This window comes from Crinia signifera, chromosome 6 (genome assembly GCF_055691185.1).
Source record: "Crinia signifera chromosome 6, ASM5569118v1, whole genome shotgun sequence".
NCBI lineage: Eukaryota > Metazoa > Chordata > Amphibia > Anura > Myobatrachidae > Crinia > Crinia signifera.
In genome coordinates, this window is record NC_139222.1 from 285173413 (window position 1) to 285192499 (window position 19087).

Sequence of the window (19087 nt, forward strand, 5' to 3'; positions counted from 1 at the left end):
CAGTTAGGGTTAGGCTGCGGGTGGCAGTTAGGGTTAGGCTGCAGGAGGGGGAGGTTAGGGTTAGGCTGTGGGCGGCAGTTAGGGTTAGGCTGTGGGTGGCAGTTAGGGTTAGGCTGCGGGCAGCAGTTAGGGTTAGGCTGCGGGCGGCAGTTAGGGTTAGGCTGCGGGGGGGGCAGTTAGGGTTAGGCTGCAGGTGGCAGTTAGGGTTAGGCTGCGGGCAGCTATTAGGGTTAGGCTGCAGGTGGCAGTTAGGGTTAGGCTGTGGGCAGCTATTAGGGTTAGGCTGCAGGTGGCAGTTAGGGTTAGGCTGCGGGCAGCTATTAGGGTTAGGCTGCAGGTGGCAGTTAGGGTTAGGCTGTGGGCAGCTATTAGGGTTAGGCTGCAGGTGGCAGTTAGGGTTAGGCTGTGGGCAGCTATTAGGGTTAGGCTGCAGGTGGCAGTTAGGGTTAGGCTGTGGGGGGCAGTTTAGGTTAGGCTGTGGGGGGGCAGTTAGGGTTAGGCTACGGGCAGCAGTTAGGATTAGACTGTGGAGGGAGGTAAGTTAGTATTAAGCTGTGGGGGGGCAGTTTAGGTTAGGCTGTGGGCAGCAGTTAGGGTTAGGCTGTGAATGGGGCAGTTAGTGTGAAGCTGTGGGGGGGTGCATGAATGTGTGTGCATGTATGATATTAAAGATGTACTCTTCTGGGTGTATTTGTGAATTTATTGTAACATTGGTCATGCTGTGGCACAACAAGTCAGCGTGTCCTTTAATGCCCCGCATGCTGGGACTTTTGGTTCTCCAAGTCCCTTCATGTGGGATAGGCTTGCAGCACACGCCGTGGTGAGGTCTCAGAGGAGCACAATCCTGGCACCTTGGCCGTAAGAGCAAGGTTTTTTTTTTATAAGGGACTATGTTTATGCACCCCTTTAAATCCACGCCTGAGTCACACACTGAATATAGGCATATAATTTTTACCGGCAGCAGCTGCTTGTGCAACTTGTCACAGGGAGGATAGATGTTTGTGGACACATCTGTAGCATACAACGTGTCTGAGACACTTACAGCCAGTGACCCGGGTACATGCTACTTTTGCAGGGTTATTGCTTATAAGCAGATACAGACGTGTTTGCGCGACATGTTTTGAGCAGCCTCATAGCACCCATGTACAGAAAAGCAATGCACATTAATTTGGGGTGGCAACCATGGTAATGAATTCGGGGACAATACGCCTTAACTGGCACTAATAAGGCTTAAATGTTGCAAATGAAGCAATGGTATAACTGTGCGGATCTCCAGTGGATCGGCATCTCATAAAATGATTATAAGTCTGCTGTCTGTTAGTGCAGTCGTAGCTGTCAGATGCAAATAAGGCCTAGATGGCGGGGAACCTGGAATCACACATCAGTAGCCTCCCACGGGCAATTACCACTAATACACGGGACTGCAGGGATGTCACTTGCCGCGACGCTGCACAGTCTCCACGGAGACACATCAACCTGCACAACAAAAGCCCGTGTATGACATCGCCCCCCCTTATGCTTCTGACTGGGTAACTGAGCAGGATTGCTGGGCAAAAAGTTGACAGGAAAATATTTTCCTTCTCTCTTTGACAGTATTGGGTAAATTTACTAAGCTCCCATGCATCGGCAGAGTAGTAACACGATTGGTTACTTTAAACAGGCGCTGGTTCCAAAAATACAGTGGGAAAAAGGCGTGGGCTGGGATGTAATGAGAACCGGTTTTAGCAGCCCCGAAAAGCCGCCTGAAAGTCGGGCGCTAGAAAGTCTGACATATTTCCGAAGCCCAGATAATATAATGACGCGTAACTTTTACTCTTTGTTTGCAAATCAGATGCAACTCACAGTTTTTAGACCAGTAAGCGTCCACTTTATTCAGACCAACCGAAATGCAACGGATTTACTGTATTACAGTTGCAGGCCAAGTAATGGGCTCCAAGTTCGTAGTATCACACACAACTGCTCAATAAAGTCGTCATAATTAGAGCTGGTTTGTTTGGGTGAGTTATTATCGCCAATGTTTACATTCATTTCCAAGTGCAAAATTACAGCACATTTGTATTACACATCTCTTATATATTTGGCTACATCTGTCACTCAAAGTGTGCCTGAAGCTGTAACGCTGGGTGGAGCCTCTGACTCACATGACTGACTCACACGACAGAGAACCAGCCCAGTGAGCCCACAGTGCCAGACTGCCAGGGTCTGCCTCTCCACATGTTACACAGCAAAGACACAGCTACTCACCAGACACTCCAGGTGAGCGCCCCACACCTCCATACCTCCCAACATGACCCTCTCCAGGAGGGACAGAATGCTCTGTTTGTGGACTTCCATCTTAATTTATGATTGTCGTCACCTGTTTTAAACAGGGTAATTGATAAGCACAGGTGATGGTAATCCATAAATTAAGAAGAAAGTCCAGAAACAGAGCAATGTGCCCCCCCCCCCCCCCCCATTCACGGCAACCCCACGATTAAATGGCACATGCAAAACACTGACATGGCTATGGTCGACAATGAAAAAGGTTGACATGAGTTTTTGAAGATTTATTTTTCACTTTTTCAATGTTTTCATATTCATTCTCATGTGTCGACATGGACACCAATGAAGTGCCACACTTATGTCAACATTTACATGTGTTGACCTTTTTGTGTTGATTTTTTTCTTGTGGCGATTCGCGGCACCCCCCGGCGACCCCCCTCCCGCGATTCACAGCACAACCCCCCAATTCGCAGCGACTCCCGCGATTTGCGGCCCCACCCCGTGACACACCCCATCCTGCGATTCGTGGCACCCCGCGACCCCCCCTCCCACAATTTGTGCCAAACCCCTAGGCCCCCCCTTCCTCGCGGTACCCCCCACCCCCCCCGCGACCCCCCCTACCGCGATTCCCCCCCTGTCATTACGACAACCCCCAGCGTCCCCCCTCCCACGATTCGCGGCACCCACACCCCCCCCGCGACCCCCCCTCCCGCAATTCACGGCATCCACCCACGACCCCTCCTCCCGTGATTCGCGGACACACCTCACCTCCTCCCCCCCCCCCCCACCCCCGCTCGCGATTCACGGCAACCCCAGGATTAAATGGCACATGCAAAACACTGACACGGCTATGGTCGACAATAAAAAAGGTTGACATGAGTTTTTGAAGATTTATTTTTCTTTTTTGAATGTTTTCATATTCATTCTCATGTGTCGACATGGACACCAATGAAGTGCCACACTTATGTCAACATTTACATGTGTTGACCTTTCTGTGTTGATTTTTTCTTGTAGCAATTTTTTTACAGTGACAATTATGTGCACGTCAACCTAGACATCATCAACCAATTCTTTGTATAATATATAACACCTGTTCTGTTTTACTGTAGGTGTTTTAAGTCAGATCTTTTACTGCTACTATTACTGTTTATGTAAATGCATTCTGAATGACAGCAACATCCTACCATCCTTCTACAAGAATATATAACCAACTAGGTGATTTATCGCGCCCCGTGCCCCCCCCCCTCCCACGATTCACGCCACCCCCCGCACACACCCCCCTCCCGCAATTCGCAACCCCCCCCCCCTCCCGCAATTCACGCCCCCTCCCACGCTTTGCGGGCCCCCGCCCTCTCCCGCGATCCACGGACACCTGCGCCCCCTCCCTCCCTTGATTCACGGCACCCCCCACGCCCCTCCCACAATTCACGGCACCCCTAAGCCCCTCTTTAGTCCCCCGTATACTCACACACCCCTATCACTACCCAGCTTCCTGCTCTCCTGAACCGTAACTTCCACCACTGGGGAGTCGCTGACGCTGTTTTGCCCACATGCCCCTATCATGCCTCATAGCCCAGCCTCCTGCTCTCATGTGCCCTAACTCCCACCCAGTAGGAGGAGACACTGACTCAGGGCCACCATCCTGTACTCCTGTACTGCCACACTGGACCCTCACCCACTGGCAGAAGCTGCACAGTATCTCCCACCCTCCTCTTTAGTCCCCCTTATTCCCACACACCCCTATCACTACCCAGCCTCCTGTGTTCCTGTGTCGTGACCTCCGCCAGTGGGGAGCCGCTGACTCAAAAACACCCTACTATATTATTGCACACACACACCTAAACAACATGCACACACAGCCCCCCCCCCACACCCAGAAATGTCACTGTACCATCCACACTATCAATGTACATCTTACTCTGTAACCGCTTTTTAATTAAACAAAACAATACACACCCCCTTCCACATCATATGCTCTCTATTTAACACATTTCACCTATAACTCAAGTTGCAATACAGGCATCTTACATACAATTCTAACCATCTTTCTCATATACAAATGTTCACAAATTAAGGGGGCGCAGCCCCTTACGACGGTGTGAAGAGCGCCCGTAGGGCGCGATAAATCACCTAGTATATATATATATATATTTCTAACCTTAAAAATATACTTTGATTTGTCAAAATAGCACATACTGTACATGTTTTTTTTCACTCTTCTCCTGTTAACTGCATGTTACTGTACATTATGTGCATTGAGGTGCTAACTAGATGCACAAGTAACTAGCCCAGCGGCCAATCAGATGCACAAGCTACAAGCCAAACTCGGCTCCTCAATCACGTGGTTCCCCAAGTCTCAGTATGTGGGAGAGACTTGCTGTGACTTATAGTTCCACAGCAAAACCCAAAAATTAACCGGGAACAGCACCGGGCTTACACTGGATGAGGGTGCCCTGGAGGACCGCGGCCTTGACATGCTCTTTGAGCCGGGGCTGGTAATCGGGGGACCGCATGTATAGAGAGAGTTAGATTTGGGTGAGTTATTTTGTTTCTGTGCAGGGTAAATACTGGTTGCGTTATTTTTACACTGCAATTTAGATTTCCGTTTCAGCACACCCCACCCAAATTTAACTCTCTCTATACATGTTACATCTGCCCCACCTGCAGTTCACATGGTTTTGCCCATTTTCCAAACAAATTTGTACTGCGATCAGATCTGAATAAGGCCCTTTGTGTTTATTAGATTTTGGATATGGGATTCCTGTCTGAGATCACAAATCCATTAATAAATGTACCCCCATCTGGCTATTGTATAGTAGGACAGGTTGTTTGACACAGGGGGATGCAGTTTAAATACCGGCGGTCGGGATCCCGGCGTTCAAAATCCCGATGCCGGAATCCTGAACGCCGAAATCCCGAACGCCGAAATCCCGACACTTTCTCCCCCCGTGGGTGTCCACGACCCCCTCGGAGGGAGAATAAATAAGTGGCGAGCGCAGCGAGCCCGCAAGGGGGGGGGGCGCTCCACGTCCCCCCCTTGTCGGGATTTCGGCGTTCGGGATTTTGAATGCCGGGATCCCGACCGCCGGCTTTTCATGCCGAATCCGACACAGGATATAGGAAAGCAGATGGCAAGTTACTTATGAGCTCTTTGTTGTATTGCGTAAGGCTCTAGTTAGTTGAATAATGAGGATTATCTATAGTAATATGCAGTTGCAAGTACATTTGTGCTGGTGGATATAGCACTGTAAACTACATAAGCAAACAAAAGGGGGGTTTCCAGTTGCCCAGAAACTCTCCTTTTCCCATACCCAGTTATGCCCTTTACGCTTGGTGTGTGGGATTGCTCCACTCTCAGCCGGTGTCCCATTACAGCCCTCTCCCAGTAGCTGCAGTCGGGGAACGTAAGGAACCAGAACATCCTCTTAATTAAATACAATGGTTATTGGAACATTGATTCCAAAAGTGAAAGTTTGACTCGAGCGCTGTAAATCTACCCGGCTGTAATAGTCAGTGGCGTGTATAATAACCGGCGCGTTCGCGATGCCCGATGCCGGGGGAAAATATTTAGCTACTTCTCCGTTTTAATGTGAAACAAACAGCAGGAGCGAGACTATAAAAAGATTTTAATTTACTCTGACGTTCTCTCGGTGCCGACATCTGTAGAGGAGTAAAAATAGATATAATGTGAAGAGAACATAAAACACCCTATAATCAGCGTATCTGGCTTCCTGTGTACACAAAGCGCAGCATTAACCTGCGCGCGATGGAGGCGGAGGGGGACGGGGGGCTGATTTACATACTGCAAAAAAGTCATTTAAAAAAGTTAATTAATGTTGGAGTGATAGAGCCTTGCTAAGCGCAAATCTGGACGTATTGTTATGTTTGTGGACGAGGCTGGATAGTGTCGCAGGACGCAGCTTGGATCGGTCATGCGCCAGGAGGGGTGTCGTCCCATTCTTCCATGTAAGCAGCGGTAGCAACTCCAACCATATCATAAAGGGGTTGGGAGTAAAAATGGCCCCTGCTTCATATAGCCCTGTTCAGGCCACTCCCTAGAGCCATCCCATCAGATACATCTCATGGCACATCCAAATTGCTTCAGATTAATCTTGTGATTAATCACATGTGATTTATCTGACACAAATTGGATGTAAAAAATGGCACATCAAGTGTCACATTGGATGTAGGCCTCCTGGGAAGTTCCCGGGGAAGTTCAAGGGAAATCAGATGCAATTTTACAGGTCAGATAAATCTCATAGTGTATGGGGGCCTTTACTCGCTTCCAATGTCTCCCCACTAGCAAAGTCTGTGGGGGCTGCTGGATCTACATATGGATACCCATTATCCTTGCCACTGATCCGCGCCGCCCGTCCAACCGGAGTGATTGCACTATAGGCCTGATTCTGGTTGATAAACTAAGCAGCCTAAATTCACTTCTTAGCTCACCATTTAGCGCCACCCACCGGGCGCTGGTAAGCCTATGGGTGCGTAATTATTGAGAGAGAGAGATTGTATTTACAAACCAAAGCACTCAAAGGTGACTAAAATAAAAATAGAACAGAACAGGTTCAGCAACCCAGTTCCCGATGATGTCATAATTAATTACAGGTTCAGGAACTGAGTTCCTGCTGGTTCCTGCTGATAAATAGCACTGCTTCCAACCATCCATCACTCTGTGCTGCCACTACGCCCTGTATACACAGTGACACCTCCACAATTAGGGGCTCTGCTGTGACGGGCGGGGCTCAATATTGTGTTCCAACCATTCATGCTGGGTACACACCAGGACGACTAGGGCCCGATCCCCTCAATCTAGATCCAATTTCGACCAATTGGATGTAGATTGTGTGGTGATTGGGCCCTTTTCTGACCTGGTGTGGACCGATACCGATCCGATGCGCGGTCCCGCGGGTCGGTCGTTATTGAGATCCTACCTGCTGCAGGTAGGATCTCAATGACGACCATACAGCCGGGTGCGGGTCTCCATCGGATCGGACCCGCTCACGGTGCACATCGTGAGTGGGTCATGCCCCCCCGCGTCACCGTGAGCGGGTCGGACGAGACACTGACGACCTGCTCACGATGTGCATCGTGAGCAGGTCGTCCTGGTGTGTACCCTACATTAGCCATTCCCGATTCTTGCAGCCTCGTGGTTGCCGGAAATTATCACACCACCCTGCCTGATTCACTAGGAAGTGGGCAGCAAGCGGGAAAGCTGTGTACTCTTCTGGGGCAGCGGGGGACTACCCCTACTATCGGGAGTCTCCTGCAACTCCTGGGAGGGTATGCAAGTATGCTTATAACCCCTACTGTGCTTCCACTGAGCAGGGGGCACAACGTCACTGACCACCATAGTGACACCATTGCATCTAATCTATGATGCAGGGCGCTGGGGGCGCCGCTGCTGCTGTCACCTGGCCCCGGCATCTGGCTATGAATGACACCCTGCAGCCAGTAGTGCAGCTCCTGTGCTGCTTGAAGCAACCAACGAACGTAATGTCACAGGTTGGGGGGGTTTGTGATGCTGGCGGGGGCGTCAGGGATGGATGGTCTGCAGAAACCCAGTGAAACCCGAGTTTTCCTGCATATCAAAATGCGGTAAAAACCCTGATAACAGGGTCTTTACCACATTTTTCCTTTAGTGCATCCTGCCCTGTGTTTGAGAAATGACAGTTAGGGTCTGATAGACTGCTATCTCTCTCTGCTATGTCTCTCTCTATGATACATTTCCCCCTAGGTAATGACACGTAGGCCATGTAGCTGCCAGCTGGCTTTGGGTTGCTGAGAAGATGCTCATCTATATATAGTATATATATAACATGTTAGAACCACAATACAGATTCCTATGGCTTGTGTTGTTAGCAGTGCAGCTATTAATAGTGGCGGCTATGTGTGTTCTGCCAGAGAACGAGCAGGAGCCGAGCGCAAGCTGTCTGCGGGCACAAAGGTGTTAGCGAGTCTGCACGCAGCAGCTGGTAGAACATTTATCACGTCTGATACCGAGCTGGGAGGTCAGCGCCTGAATATCTCCATCTGGCCGCCGCGCTGATCCCACATTTCCCTTTCTCTTTCTCGATGAATTACTCCACAACGGAGCCGCTGCCACATGACCTGTGCTCAAGGAAAAGGCGACTCACAGTCACCGGCGGCTTCCCTGCGCACCCGCGGAGTCAGGGTGAGCGACCCAGCCGTCTGCTGGAAATGTAAGATGGATTCCTGCGCTGACTGACATCCTGTCACAGCCGACACTACAGCAGCATTGCATTATGTCTTTAGAAACGAGACGCAACTTACTGGTTACCTTTGTTCTTACATAAGTCACTTCTGGAAATGAATTGCTTTCCTACCCCAGACAGAATTCATGTACAGTATACGCATCCTCAGGGTCCTGCCCGTGGCACGTTATGTGTAATGTGACATATTGGGGCTGATTCTTCATGCCGACACAACGGTGCTGTGTCGGCGTGATGCCGCAGAGGCCTTCTTTACTACCTTATGCTAATTTGAGTTTCCGCAGGCCTAATGCGAGTACGGTACATCGGCAAGCGAGCAGCCAATCGGACGCTGTTTTTCTGTCCAGAGTCGGAACTGTCATTATTGCCATCGGCACTTACACCGGCCCAATAGGCAAGAGGTCCGGCAACATGGAAAAACTGGAAAACATGGCTTTTGGTGCGGTGAAAGGGCCTGAATCGGCTTGAGTTGTTGTGTTGAGAGGATGCGAAACACTGCAACTCAATTCAAGGCCAAGTCAGCGCCCTTTTGAAATTTGGCTTTAAAATCAGAATTCTTAATTACAGAGAGATCTACTCTGAGATCCGGTGCAGATCAGATCTTCTCAGGAGAACTGGGTGAGGTGACAGGGGCGAGGCGAGAGGTGGTGAGGTGAGAGGTGGGAGGTGGTGAGGTGAGAGGGGGGAGGGGGTGAGGTGAGAGGGGGGAGGGGGTGAGGTGCTGTGACGAAGAGACCTGAACCGAGTTTTGGTTAGTTCACAAAATTCAGGTATATTCCTATTTCTGGAGAACCAAGGCCATTCTGGGGGTTACCGGAGTCACGTCGCTGAACCCCTCCCCAAATTGTGCATCACGCAGCAGGGGTGCTAGGCTTAATGATGGAATTCCAGGTGATTCTTACACGTACGCTTCTCAGGCGAATATCAGCCAGGTCTTTTGCACCAGGGATAACGCTGGAAGAAGGGCGCATCAATTTGTTGGGTATAATAGGGGGCAGTGGGGCTGCATAGGGTTCTAACACAGGGCTGTAGCATGGAATGTACTAAGGTGTTTTCATAATAAATAGTGGAAACAAACCTTAAAGAGACTTTGTACATGTGAAGCTGGAATAATGTCAGATACATGTGTATAATGTGGTTCTGTTGTGGTTTCAGATGCACAGTACATCGTCTGCAAGATGCACAACTGCTCGGAGACGGTGAGGACCAAACCATTCCCAGGGTACATTGACACCAATTCCCTCATTGTCCAGGATGAATACGTCTTTGTGCAGGTGAGGAGAGCCTGGACCCCTACACTATATCTCAATGACCGTCTCTGGACCCCTATACTATATTTCTCAGTGACTATCCCCAGACCCCTATACTATATCTCTCAGTGACTATCCCCAGACCCCTACACTATATCTCTCAGTGACTATCCCCAGACCCCTACACTATATCTCTCAGTGACTATCCCCAGACCCCTACACTATATCTCAATGACCGTCTCTGGACCCTTACACTATATCTCAGTGACCGTCCCCGGACCCCTACACTATATCTCTCAGTGACTATCCCCAGACCCCTACACTATATCTCTCAGTGACTATCCCCAGACCCCTACACTATATCTCTCAGTGACTATCCCCAGACCCCTACACTATATCTCAATGACCTTCTCTGGACCCCTACACTATATCTCAATGACCTTCTCTGGACCCCTACACTATATCTCTCAGTGACTATCCCCAGACCCCTATACTATATCTCAATGACCGTCTCTGGACCCTTACACTATATCTCAATGACCTTCTCTGGACCCCTATACTATATCTCAATGACCATCTCTGGACCCCTACACTATATCTCTCAGTGACTATCCCCAGACCCCTATACTATATCTCAATGACCTTCTCTGGACCCCTATACTATATCTCAATGACCATCTCTGGACCCCTACACTATATCTCTCAGTGACTATCCCCAGACCCCTACACTATATCTCTCAGTGACTATCCCCGGACCCCTACACTATATCTCAATGACCGTCTCTGGACCCCTATACTATATCTCTCAGTGACTATCCCCAGACCCCTATACTATATCTCTCAGTGACTATCCCCAGACCCCTACACTATATCTCTCAGTGACTATCCCCAGACCCCTACACTATATCTCTCAGTGACTATCCCCAGACCCCTACACTATATCTCAATGACCGTCTCTGGACCCTTACACTATATCTCAGTGACCGTCCCCGGACCCCTACACTATATCTCTCAGTGACTATCCCCAGACCCCTACACTATATCTCTCAGTGACTATCCCCAGACCCCTACACTATATCTCAATGACCTTCTCTGGACCCCTATACTATATCTCAATGACCTTCTCTGGACCCCTACACTATATCTCAATGACCTTCTCTGGACCCCTACACTATATCTCTCAGTGACTATCCCCAGACCCCTATACTATATCTCAATGACCTTCTCTGGACCCCTATACTATATCTCTCAGTGACTATCCCCAGACCCCTACACTATATCTCAATGACCTTCTCTGGACCCCTATACTATATCTCAATGACCGTCTCTGGACCCTTACACTATATCTCAATGACCTTCTCTGGACCCCTACACTATATCTCTCAGTGACTATCCCCAGACCCCTATACTATATCTCAATGACCTTCTCTGGACCCCTATACTATATCTCAATGACCATCTCTGGACCCCTACACTATATCTCTCAGTGACTATCCCCAGACCCCTACACTATATCTCTCAGTGACTATCCCCGGACCCCTACACTATATCTCAATGACCGTCTCTGGACCCCTATACTATATCTCTCAGTGACTATCCCCGGACCCCTACACTATATCTCTCAGTGACTATCCCCGGACCCCTACACTATATCTCAATGACCGTCTCTGGACTCCTACACTATATCTCTCAGTGACTATCCCCAGACCCCTACACTATATTCTCAGTGACCGTCCCCAGACCCCTACACTATATCTTAATGACCATCTCTGGACCCCTACACTATATCTCTGAGTGACCGTCCCCAGATCCCTACACTATATCTCTCAGTGACTATCCCCGGACCCCTACACTATATCTCTCAGTGACTATCCCCAGACCCCTACACTATATTCTCATTGACCGTCCCCAGACCCCTACACTATATCTTAATGACCATCTCTGGACCCCTACACTATATCTCTCAGTGACCGTCCCCAGACCCCTACACTATATCTCTCAGTGACCGTCCCCAGATCCCTACACTATATCTCTGAGTGACCGTCCCCAGATCCCTACACTATATCTCTCAGTGACTATCCCCGGACCCCTACACTATATCTCTCAGTGACTATCCCCAGACCCCTACACTATATTCTCATTGACCGTCCCCAGACCCCTACACTATATCTTAATGACCATCTCTGGACCCCTACACTATATCTCTCAGTGACCGTCCCCAGATCCCTACACTATATCTCTCAGTGCCCATTCCGGACCCCTACACTATATCTCTCAGTGTCCATACCCAGACCCCTACACTATATCTAAATGACCGTCCCCAGACCCCTACACTATATCTCTCAGTGACCGTCCCCAGACCCCTACACTATATTCTCAGTGACCGTCCCCAGACCCCTACACTATATCTTAATGACCATCTCTGGACCCCTACACTATATCTCTCAGTGCCCATTCCGGACCCCTACACTATATCTCTCAGTGCCCATTCCGGACCCCTACACTATACTGTATCTCTCAGTGACCGTCCCCGGACCCCTACACTATATCTCTCAGTGTCCGTCCCCAGACCCCTACACTATACTGTATCTCTCAGTGACCGTCCCCAGACCCCTACACTATATCTCTCACTAGCTATCCCCGGACACCTACACTATATCTCTCAGTGACCGTCCCCAGAACCCTACAGTATATCTCTCACTGACTGTCCGGACCCCTACACTATATCTCTCAGTGACTATCCCCGGACTCCTACACTTTATCTCTCAGTGCCCATTCCGGGCCCCTACACTATATCTCTCAGTGTCCATCCCCAGAGTCCTACACTATATCTCTCAGTGACCGTCCCCGGACCCCTACACTATATCTCTCACCGGCTATCCCCGGACCCCTACACTATATCTCTCAGTGACCGTCCCCAGACCCCTACACTAGATCTCTCACTGACTGTCCGGACCCCTACACTATATCTCTCAGTGACCGTCCCCAGACCCCTACACTAGATCTCTCACTGACTGTCCAGACCCCTACACTATATCTCTCACTGGCTATCCCCGGACCCCTATACTATATTTCTCAGTGACCGTCCCCAGACCCCTACACTATATCTCTCACTGACTGTCCGGACCCCTACACTATATCTATCAGTGACTATCCCCAGACCCCTACACTATATCTCTCAGTGACCGTCTCCGGACCACTGCACTATTTCTCTCACTGACTGTCCCCGGATCCCTACACTATGGGCGGTATTCAATGAGCCTGATTCGCCATGTTTTTATGGCGAATTTGTGCTGTTTGGCAAATTTTGGACTAAAACGGTGAATCACCCTATTCAATGACCACATGGCGAATACATTTGAAGTTTTTTTTCACCATGATTCACCGAGTAGCAATCGCTATCTTTTGATGGAGAAGTGGAATGTGAACTTTTAAAATAAAGTGTTTTGTTTTTTACATTTGGTGTCAAAAAATCAGGAATTTTATTCTGAGGAGGGGCATGCTACTTTTATTCATGTGCTGTAAGCACATGAATATATATTTAATTTAAAAAAAATATATATATATTTTTTTTTTACACAGCAGCCAGCAGGGGGCGCCGGAGCCGAGCCGCTCATTACATATTCATATATTCACTGCACCCGATCGTTACGATCGGGTGTAGTGAATATAGGTCCCCTGCTGGCACCCCCGGGGGGCAGCCTGTGCTGCCTGGCACCCGGGGAGCCCACCTCCCCCCCACAAACGTTCTGGGGCAGGCAGAGAGACTTCCATCTCTCTGCCTGCCACCGTCCTAATGCTCCCTGCGGCATTCGCCGCAGGAGCTCATATTCGCTGGTCAGGGGCTCGCTGCCCCTGACTCGTTGAATACCGGAGCCGGTGAGGCTCCGGAACGTGGCGAATGTGCAGAGAATCCAAAAAAGGATTCGCTGCACCTCGCAGGTATTCTCATTGAATACCGCCCTATATCTCTCAGTGACCGTCCCCGGACCCTTACACTATATCTATCAGTGACCGTCCCCAGACCCCTACACTATATCTCTCAGTGACTTTCCCTGTAACAGCGTTTTTACCAAATTTCTGCTTTAGAGAATCTCCCCCAATATCTCTCAGTGACCGTCCCCAGACCCCCTACACTATATCTCTCAGTGACCATCCCTGGACCCTTACACTACAGTATGTTTCTCAGTGACTTTTCCTGTACCCCTACACCATACCTCTCACTGACTGTCCCCAGACCCCTACACTATGGAGGTTATTCTGATTCACTCAGAAAGGCACAATCACTCTCTAATGGACAAAACCATGTGCACTGCAGGTGGGGCTGATGTAACATGTGCAGACAAAGTTACATTTGGGTGGGGGGTTACTTCAAACTGATATCTATAGATTTTATCGGGACAGTCCTGATTGTCAGGGCCTGTCCCGCTGTCCCCCCCGCGGGCGGCAGTGTCCTGCGGTGTGGGAGGGCTGTTGGGAGTCCCCCCGTCAGATGCTAAGCAGCGGGGAATAAACGCATGCGCACAGCGTCTATTCCCGCAGCCAGGGGGCTGGGGGCATGGCTAGAGGCTCACAGAGCCTCTGGGTCATGCCCCCATAGCGGCAAAATGGGGGCGTGGCCTCGCGGGAGAGCCACGGGTATAGGCCACGCCCCAATTAGGCCACACACCCCCCTGCAGCAACTTCCCGCCTGCTGACCGCCCAAAGTTGGGAGGTATGATATTGCAGTGTAAAAATAAAGCAGCCAGTATTTACCCTGCACCAAAACAATTAAACACCCAAATCTTACTCTCTCTGCACATGTTACATCAGCCCCATCTGCAGTGCAGCATGGTTTTCTCCATTAGAGAGTGACTGTGCCTTTTCGAGTGAATTAGAATAACCCCCTGTATCTCTCAGTATTTGTCCCCGGTCCCCTCAAACATATCTCCCAGTGACTATTCCCTACACTATATATCTTGGAAACTACAGCTTTTGCAATTTTTCTGAGCAGTGTTGGGGAAGAGGTAAGAGACCGTAGCCAATGGGGTCACTCCTATTCCATGCAATGGGTGACTTTGCCCTGGCGGTTTAACACTGTCAACAGAACCTGAATTTGCTTATAGTACTTGTTGTTGTAAACTTAGTGCCTCATTCATACCTGTTTGCTAGGCTCCGTATGTTTGCAGCCTAGCGAACAGGTGCATATTCACGCATGCACAATCCTGGGGATGGGGCCGACTTTGGCCCGCTGCGAGTGCGTCTGAATACAGAATATTGGGACGACCCCAGCGCAACATTTGAACCATTATTGTCCGTTATCAGGAGAGACGTACGCGGCGCAGGGATAAATTATCTCACTATTATCCCTATTAAACGCTGGTCAATTAGAGTTTATCGAGCATTACAGAACGTAGAATAGATAAAAGTTTAATTACAATAATTAGCTTTAAGTGTTCCGCTTATTTTAATTAATCAAACAAGGACGACCGAGCAGACTTCTGTTTCGCACTAATTGGGAGAGCGGAGGTGCTTTGTTGACCCTGTGTGTGTTGCGATGAGGGGACCAGGAGGTCATAGAAACTAGATAAATAAATACATACATAGTGCAAAATATCATTTCTATATCTGCAATAAAGATGAATCTGCCTATCTATGTATTATTATTAATAATAACAGTTAATTATATAGCACAGAAAATTCTGTTGATCTTGACAATTGGAAACAGTTATAAAACTAGGTAATAACAGACAGACATAGAGGTTGGAGGGCCCTGCTCGCAAGCTTACACTATCACATAGCCCTATGATACACAGGGATAGGCGTTATCTATTGCATAATGGGGATGATTCACGTTCATTCCCATTGAACGGAATTTGGCTCCGCTCCGATGGTTTAGGGTTCCGCGCATCGTTAAAGACCCCCTCCCCATCATCTGTGCTGTATGCTCAATGTTGACTATATCATAAACAATGCATGCTAGGAACGGGGGGTCGGTGATGGAGAGAGTGATGTCATCTAACGATATTGTTAACAATATAATTTAGTGTGTAAGCGCTACAGTATATCATTCATCCCTGGAGCTTAATGATTTCAAATTGTCTAGTGTGTATGGGGCTTGTTGCTTAAGCCCCCCCCCCCCCCCCCCCCCCCCCACACACACATGAGCTAACTACGTACTGTATACCCTGCAATTTCCAAAAAATGTTTAACCCTGTTCTCCTCATTATACAGAATGACAAATCCTAACCTGAAATCCGCTTCCCTGTGTTATTTTCACTGCATCGAAACCAAAAATGTTTGTTTCGTGTCACATATAAAAAAGAGAATTCAAATTGTCAGTTTTGGAGCTTTGAAATAAAATCATCTCAGGGAATAAGACTTCGGTGCATTATTCTGCCCGGTGGGACGGCCCCGGTTCCCTGCTCCATGATCGCCGGTCCTTTATCTTACTTGCAGGTTTGCAGCCTGCCCGGGATCCTATACAGGATAATTCACAGCAGGGTTCCAAGGTCTGTGCCCAGCGCCGGTCGCCCAGTATCCCCTACACCGAGTAATTCGGCTTCCTTGAAGTAAATGAGCAGTGTGTTTATCTCTGCTCCTCTAATTGTATCCCCTGAGCTTAATGCCGCTCTTCATGCTGGTGGATATTTTGGATGGAGCTTTTGGCGGAACAATGGTTGGAAGCCTCGGAAATCAGTAATTCGCCAGCGTGCGCTGTGTTTATTTATAGGAGGGATCAGCGCAGCCAACACGTGGACGGATTAATGAGAAGCATTGTGTCTCCTTCTGCAACACTTTATCCCTTTCTTGGATGTTTCCTCTGGAATCTGGGGGCTGGATTTACATCCTTGCTCTCCGCACGCTGCCATATCTATCACGCTGTAGCCACTGACTTAGTCTGGGCTTATACACATGACCTTGTTAGTAACTTATCTGCATGAACCAGCTGCAAATAAACTGCAGCCTCCACGTTCTACGGAATCTTTCCACTGCTATGTGCATAAGGAAAGCTGCGGCAACACAGAGAAGTCGGGAGAAAGTCCGCAGCACAGGGCAGGGGCTGGCTGGCAACTTTCAGCCTGGGGGGCAACACAAGCAAGTGACCCATCGCCATCGTTTCACCACCCTACCCTCTCCCCTCTAGTATGCAGCAAGGATTAAACAATCATTCCCCCACTACACACATAAACCAGAAATGGGGACAGTGCGCGCTGCAAAAATTTACACTATAATGCCACTCACCGTAATGCCCATTACACATAATGCCACACACCGTAATACCAATTAAGTATAATGTCACACATTGTAATGGCCATTACACATAATGCCAACATCGTAATGCCCATTAAACATAATGCCATGACACCACAGGCTGCTCCCCCTGTATAATAATAATGCCATGACACTACAGGCTGCTCCCCCTGTATAATATAAAAGTAATGCCATGACACCACAGGCTGCTCCCCCTGTATAATATAATAATAGTAATGTCATGACACCACAGGCTGCTCCCCCTGTATAATATAATAATAGTAATGCCATGACACAAATTATTATACAGGGGGAGCAGCCTGTGGTGTCATGGCATTATTATTATTATTATTATTATTATTATTATTATTATTATTATTATTATTATTATTATACAGGAAACAGCAGAAATATCGTTTTTTTTATTTGTGAGTTTAATTCTCACTTACTGTATTTTTCTCCCTCCTGTCCTGCTGCTGCTGTGGCTCCCAGAATTTCATTATTGCTTGCTGCGGCTGTGGCCCCCAGACTCGTCCAGCCTGCCGTGCCTGCTCCTACTTTCTTCCTTCCTCTGCAGACGCGTGGGTGGGAGGCGTCATCGTCATGACGTCCACACCCAGAGTCTGCACTGCCGGGGATCAGAGGGAACAGGCGGCCTGGCCCTCCTCCACATAGCCGTGGAGGCTGGCGGCCACGTTTCTGTGGCCGCAGACTCAGACATCTTTTAAAAGACTACAGGAACATGGCCACCGGCAGTGGGAAAAATGGTAAGGCGGCCGCGGCCCGCAGCACACCTGCCCCCCGGCCCAGCTCGCCCCTGGCACAGGGTATGGGTCATAGGGTCCACAATAAAAAGGTCGACGGTCATTCAGTCGACCCTATAAAAGGTCGACATGCTCAAAAGGTCGACACAAGTAAAAGTTCGGCATGAGAAAGGTTGACATGAGTTTTTCATGGTTTTTCATGTCTATGTCGACTTGCGTCGATATTGACACCGTATAAGTGTACCGTGTCCCCACACATGGCTCATTTCACTCGCCATGCACCCTCTGTGCCCACTGGGATAATTAAGTATGACAAAGCACCTGTTTAAAAAAAAAAAAAAAAAAAACAACTCATGTCGTGACCTTTCCCATGTTGACATATTGCACATGGGATTGGGGAGGGGGAGGAGCGTTCCATAAACAGGGGATAATGCCTCGGGCCCAGCCTCGATGACCGCGACAGCATGAGTTACTGTGCCCGGACATCCGTAGTAACGGATCAGAGAAGCTGGTGTGGGGGGTGACTTTCTACGCAAGTCATCTTCTGCGGCATTTACGTATCGCAGCTGCGTACAAAGGGGGTTATTCAGACCTGATCGCAATTGTGCAAATTCGCAAGGTGATCGATTATCGAAAGAGTGCGCATACTTACGGATCATAACGCGCATGCTCGAAGCCAAGCCGCGACAAAATTCAGCGATTTGCTCTATTTCCAAGCAAGTTGACGGACACGCAGCCGGCATTTGGGGGTGGAAACCGGCTGTTTTGTGGGAGTGGCAGGCGTGACCAGGTGTTACCAGGGAGGGTCTGTGACGTCAGCTCCGACTGTGATCAGCCCCTCGCTGTCGCATGGTTGTAGGAGGGTCAGAGTTACATTTGCGCACACTGGGAAATCATTGGATGGCGAGTGAGTTGCGAATGGATTTGCAGACTTGCCCAGAACAGGATTTTACTCAGTCTGCTGCGGGCGTTTGCACACGTGCACCATCAGGGACGAGGCTGAATTCAGACCTGTATGAATCGGCCCCACTTTACACTAATGTGGGATCCACGCGATACAAATGAGCTTGAACAACTCAGGGTGAACTTCCCAGGTGTCAATCATTTCCATGCCGCGCTGTGATATTAATAGACTGTATCCCACAAGATATAGATATATGTAGATAAGCTGAATAATAATACACGTGAGATCACCGCTAAACATGTCCCCCGCTCCGTCTCCCACTCCTCTGTAACAGGTGTGCATCTTACGGGAGACGCTTCTCCGGCAGAACAGGCAGGGAGTGATTGACAGTCCTGGCAGACCTGCCATGCAAGATTGCACTGTGTGGGCAGAGTGTGA

The 19087-nt window shown here is 49.0% G+C and overlaps 1 protein-coding gene across 5 annotated transcripts in view; it reads left to right on the plus strand.

The window, feature by feature from the left end:
• SORCS1 (sortilin related VPS10 domain containing receptor 1) overlaps positions 1 to 19087 on the plus strand; it is a 501652-nt gene that overhangs the window by 334032 nt on the left and 148533 nt on the right. For all 5 annotated transcript variants that reach the window (XM_083149856.1, XM_083149858.1, XM_083149860.1 and 2 more), the window contains exon 7: positions 9654 to 9772. In XM_083149856.1, the coding sequence (XP_083005982.1) occupies positions 9654 to 9772 (119 nt within the window). The remainder of the gene's footprint in view (positions 1 to 9653; positions 9773 to 19087) is intronic.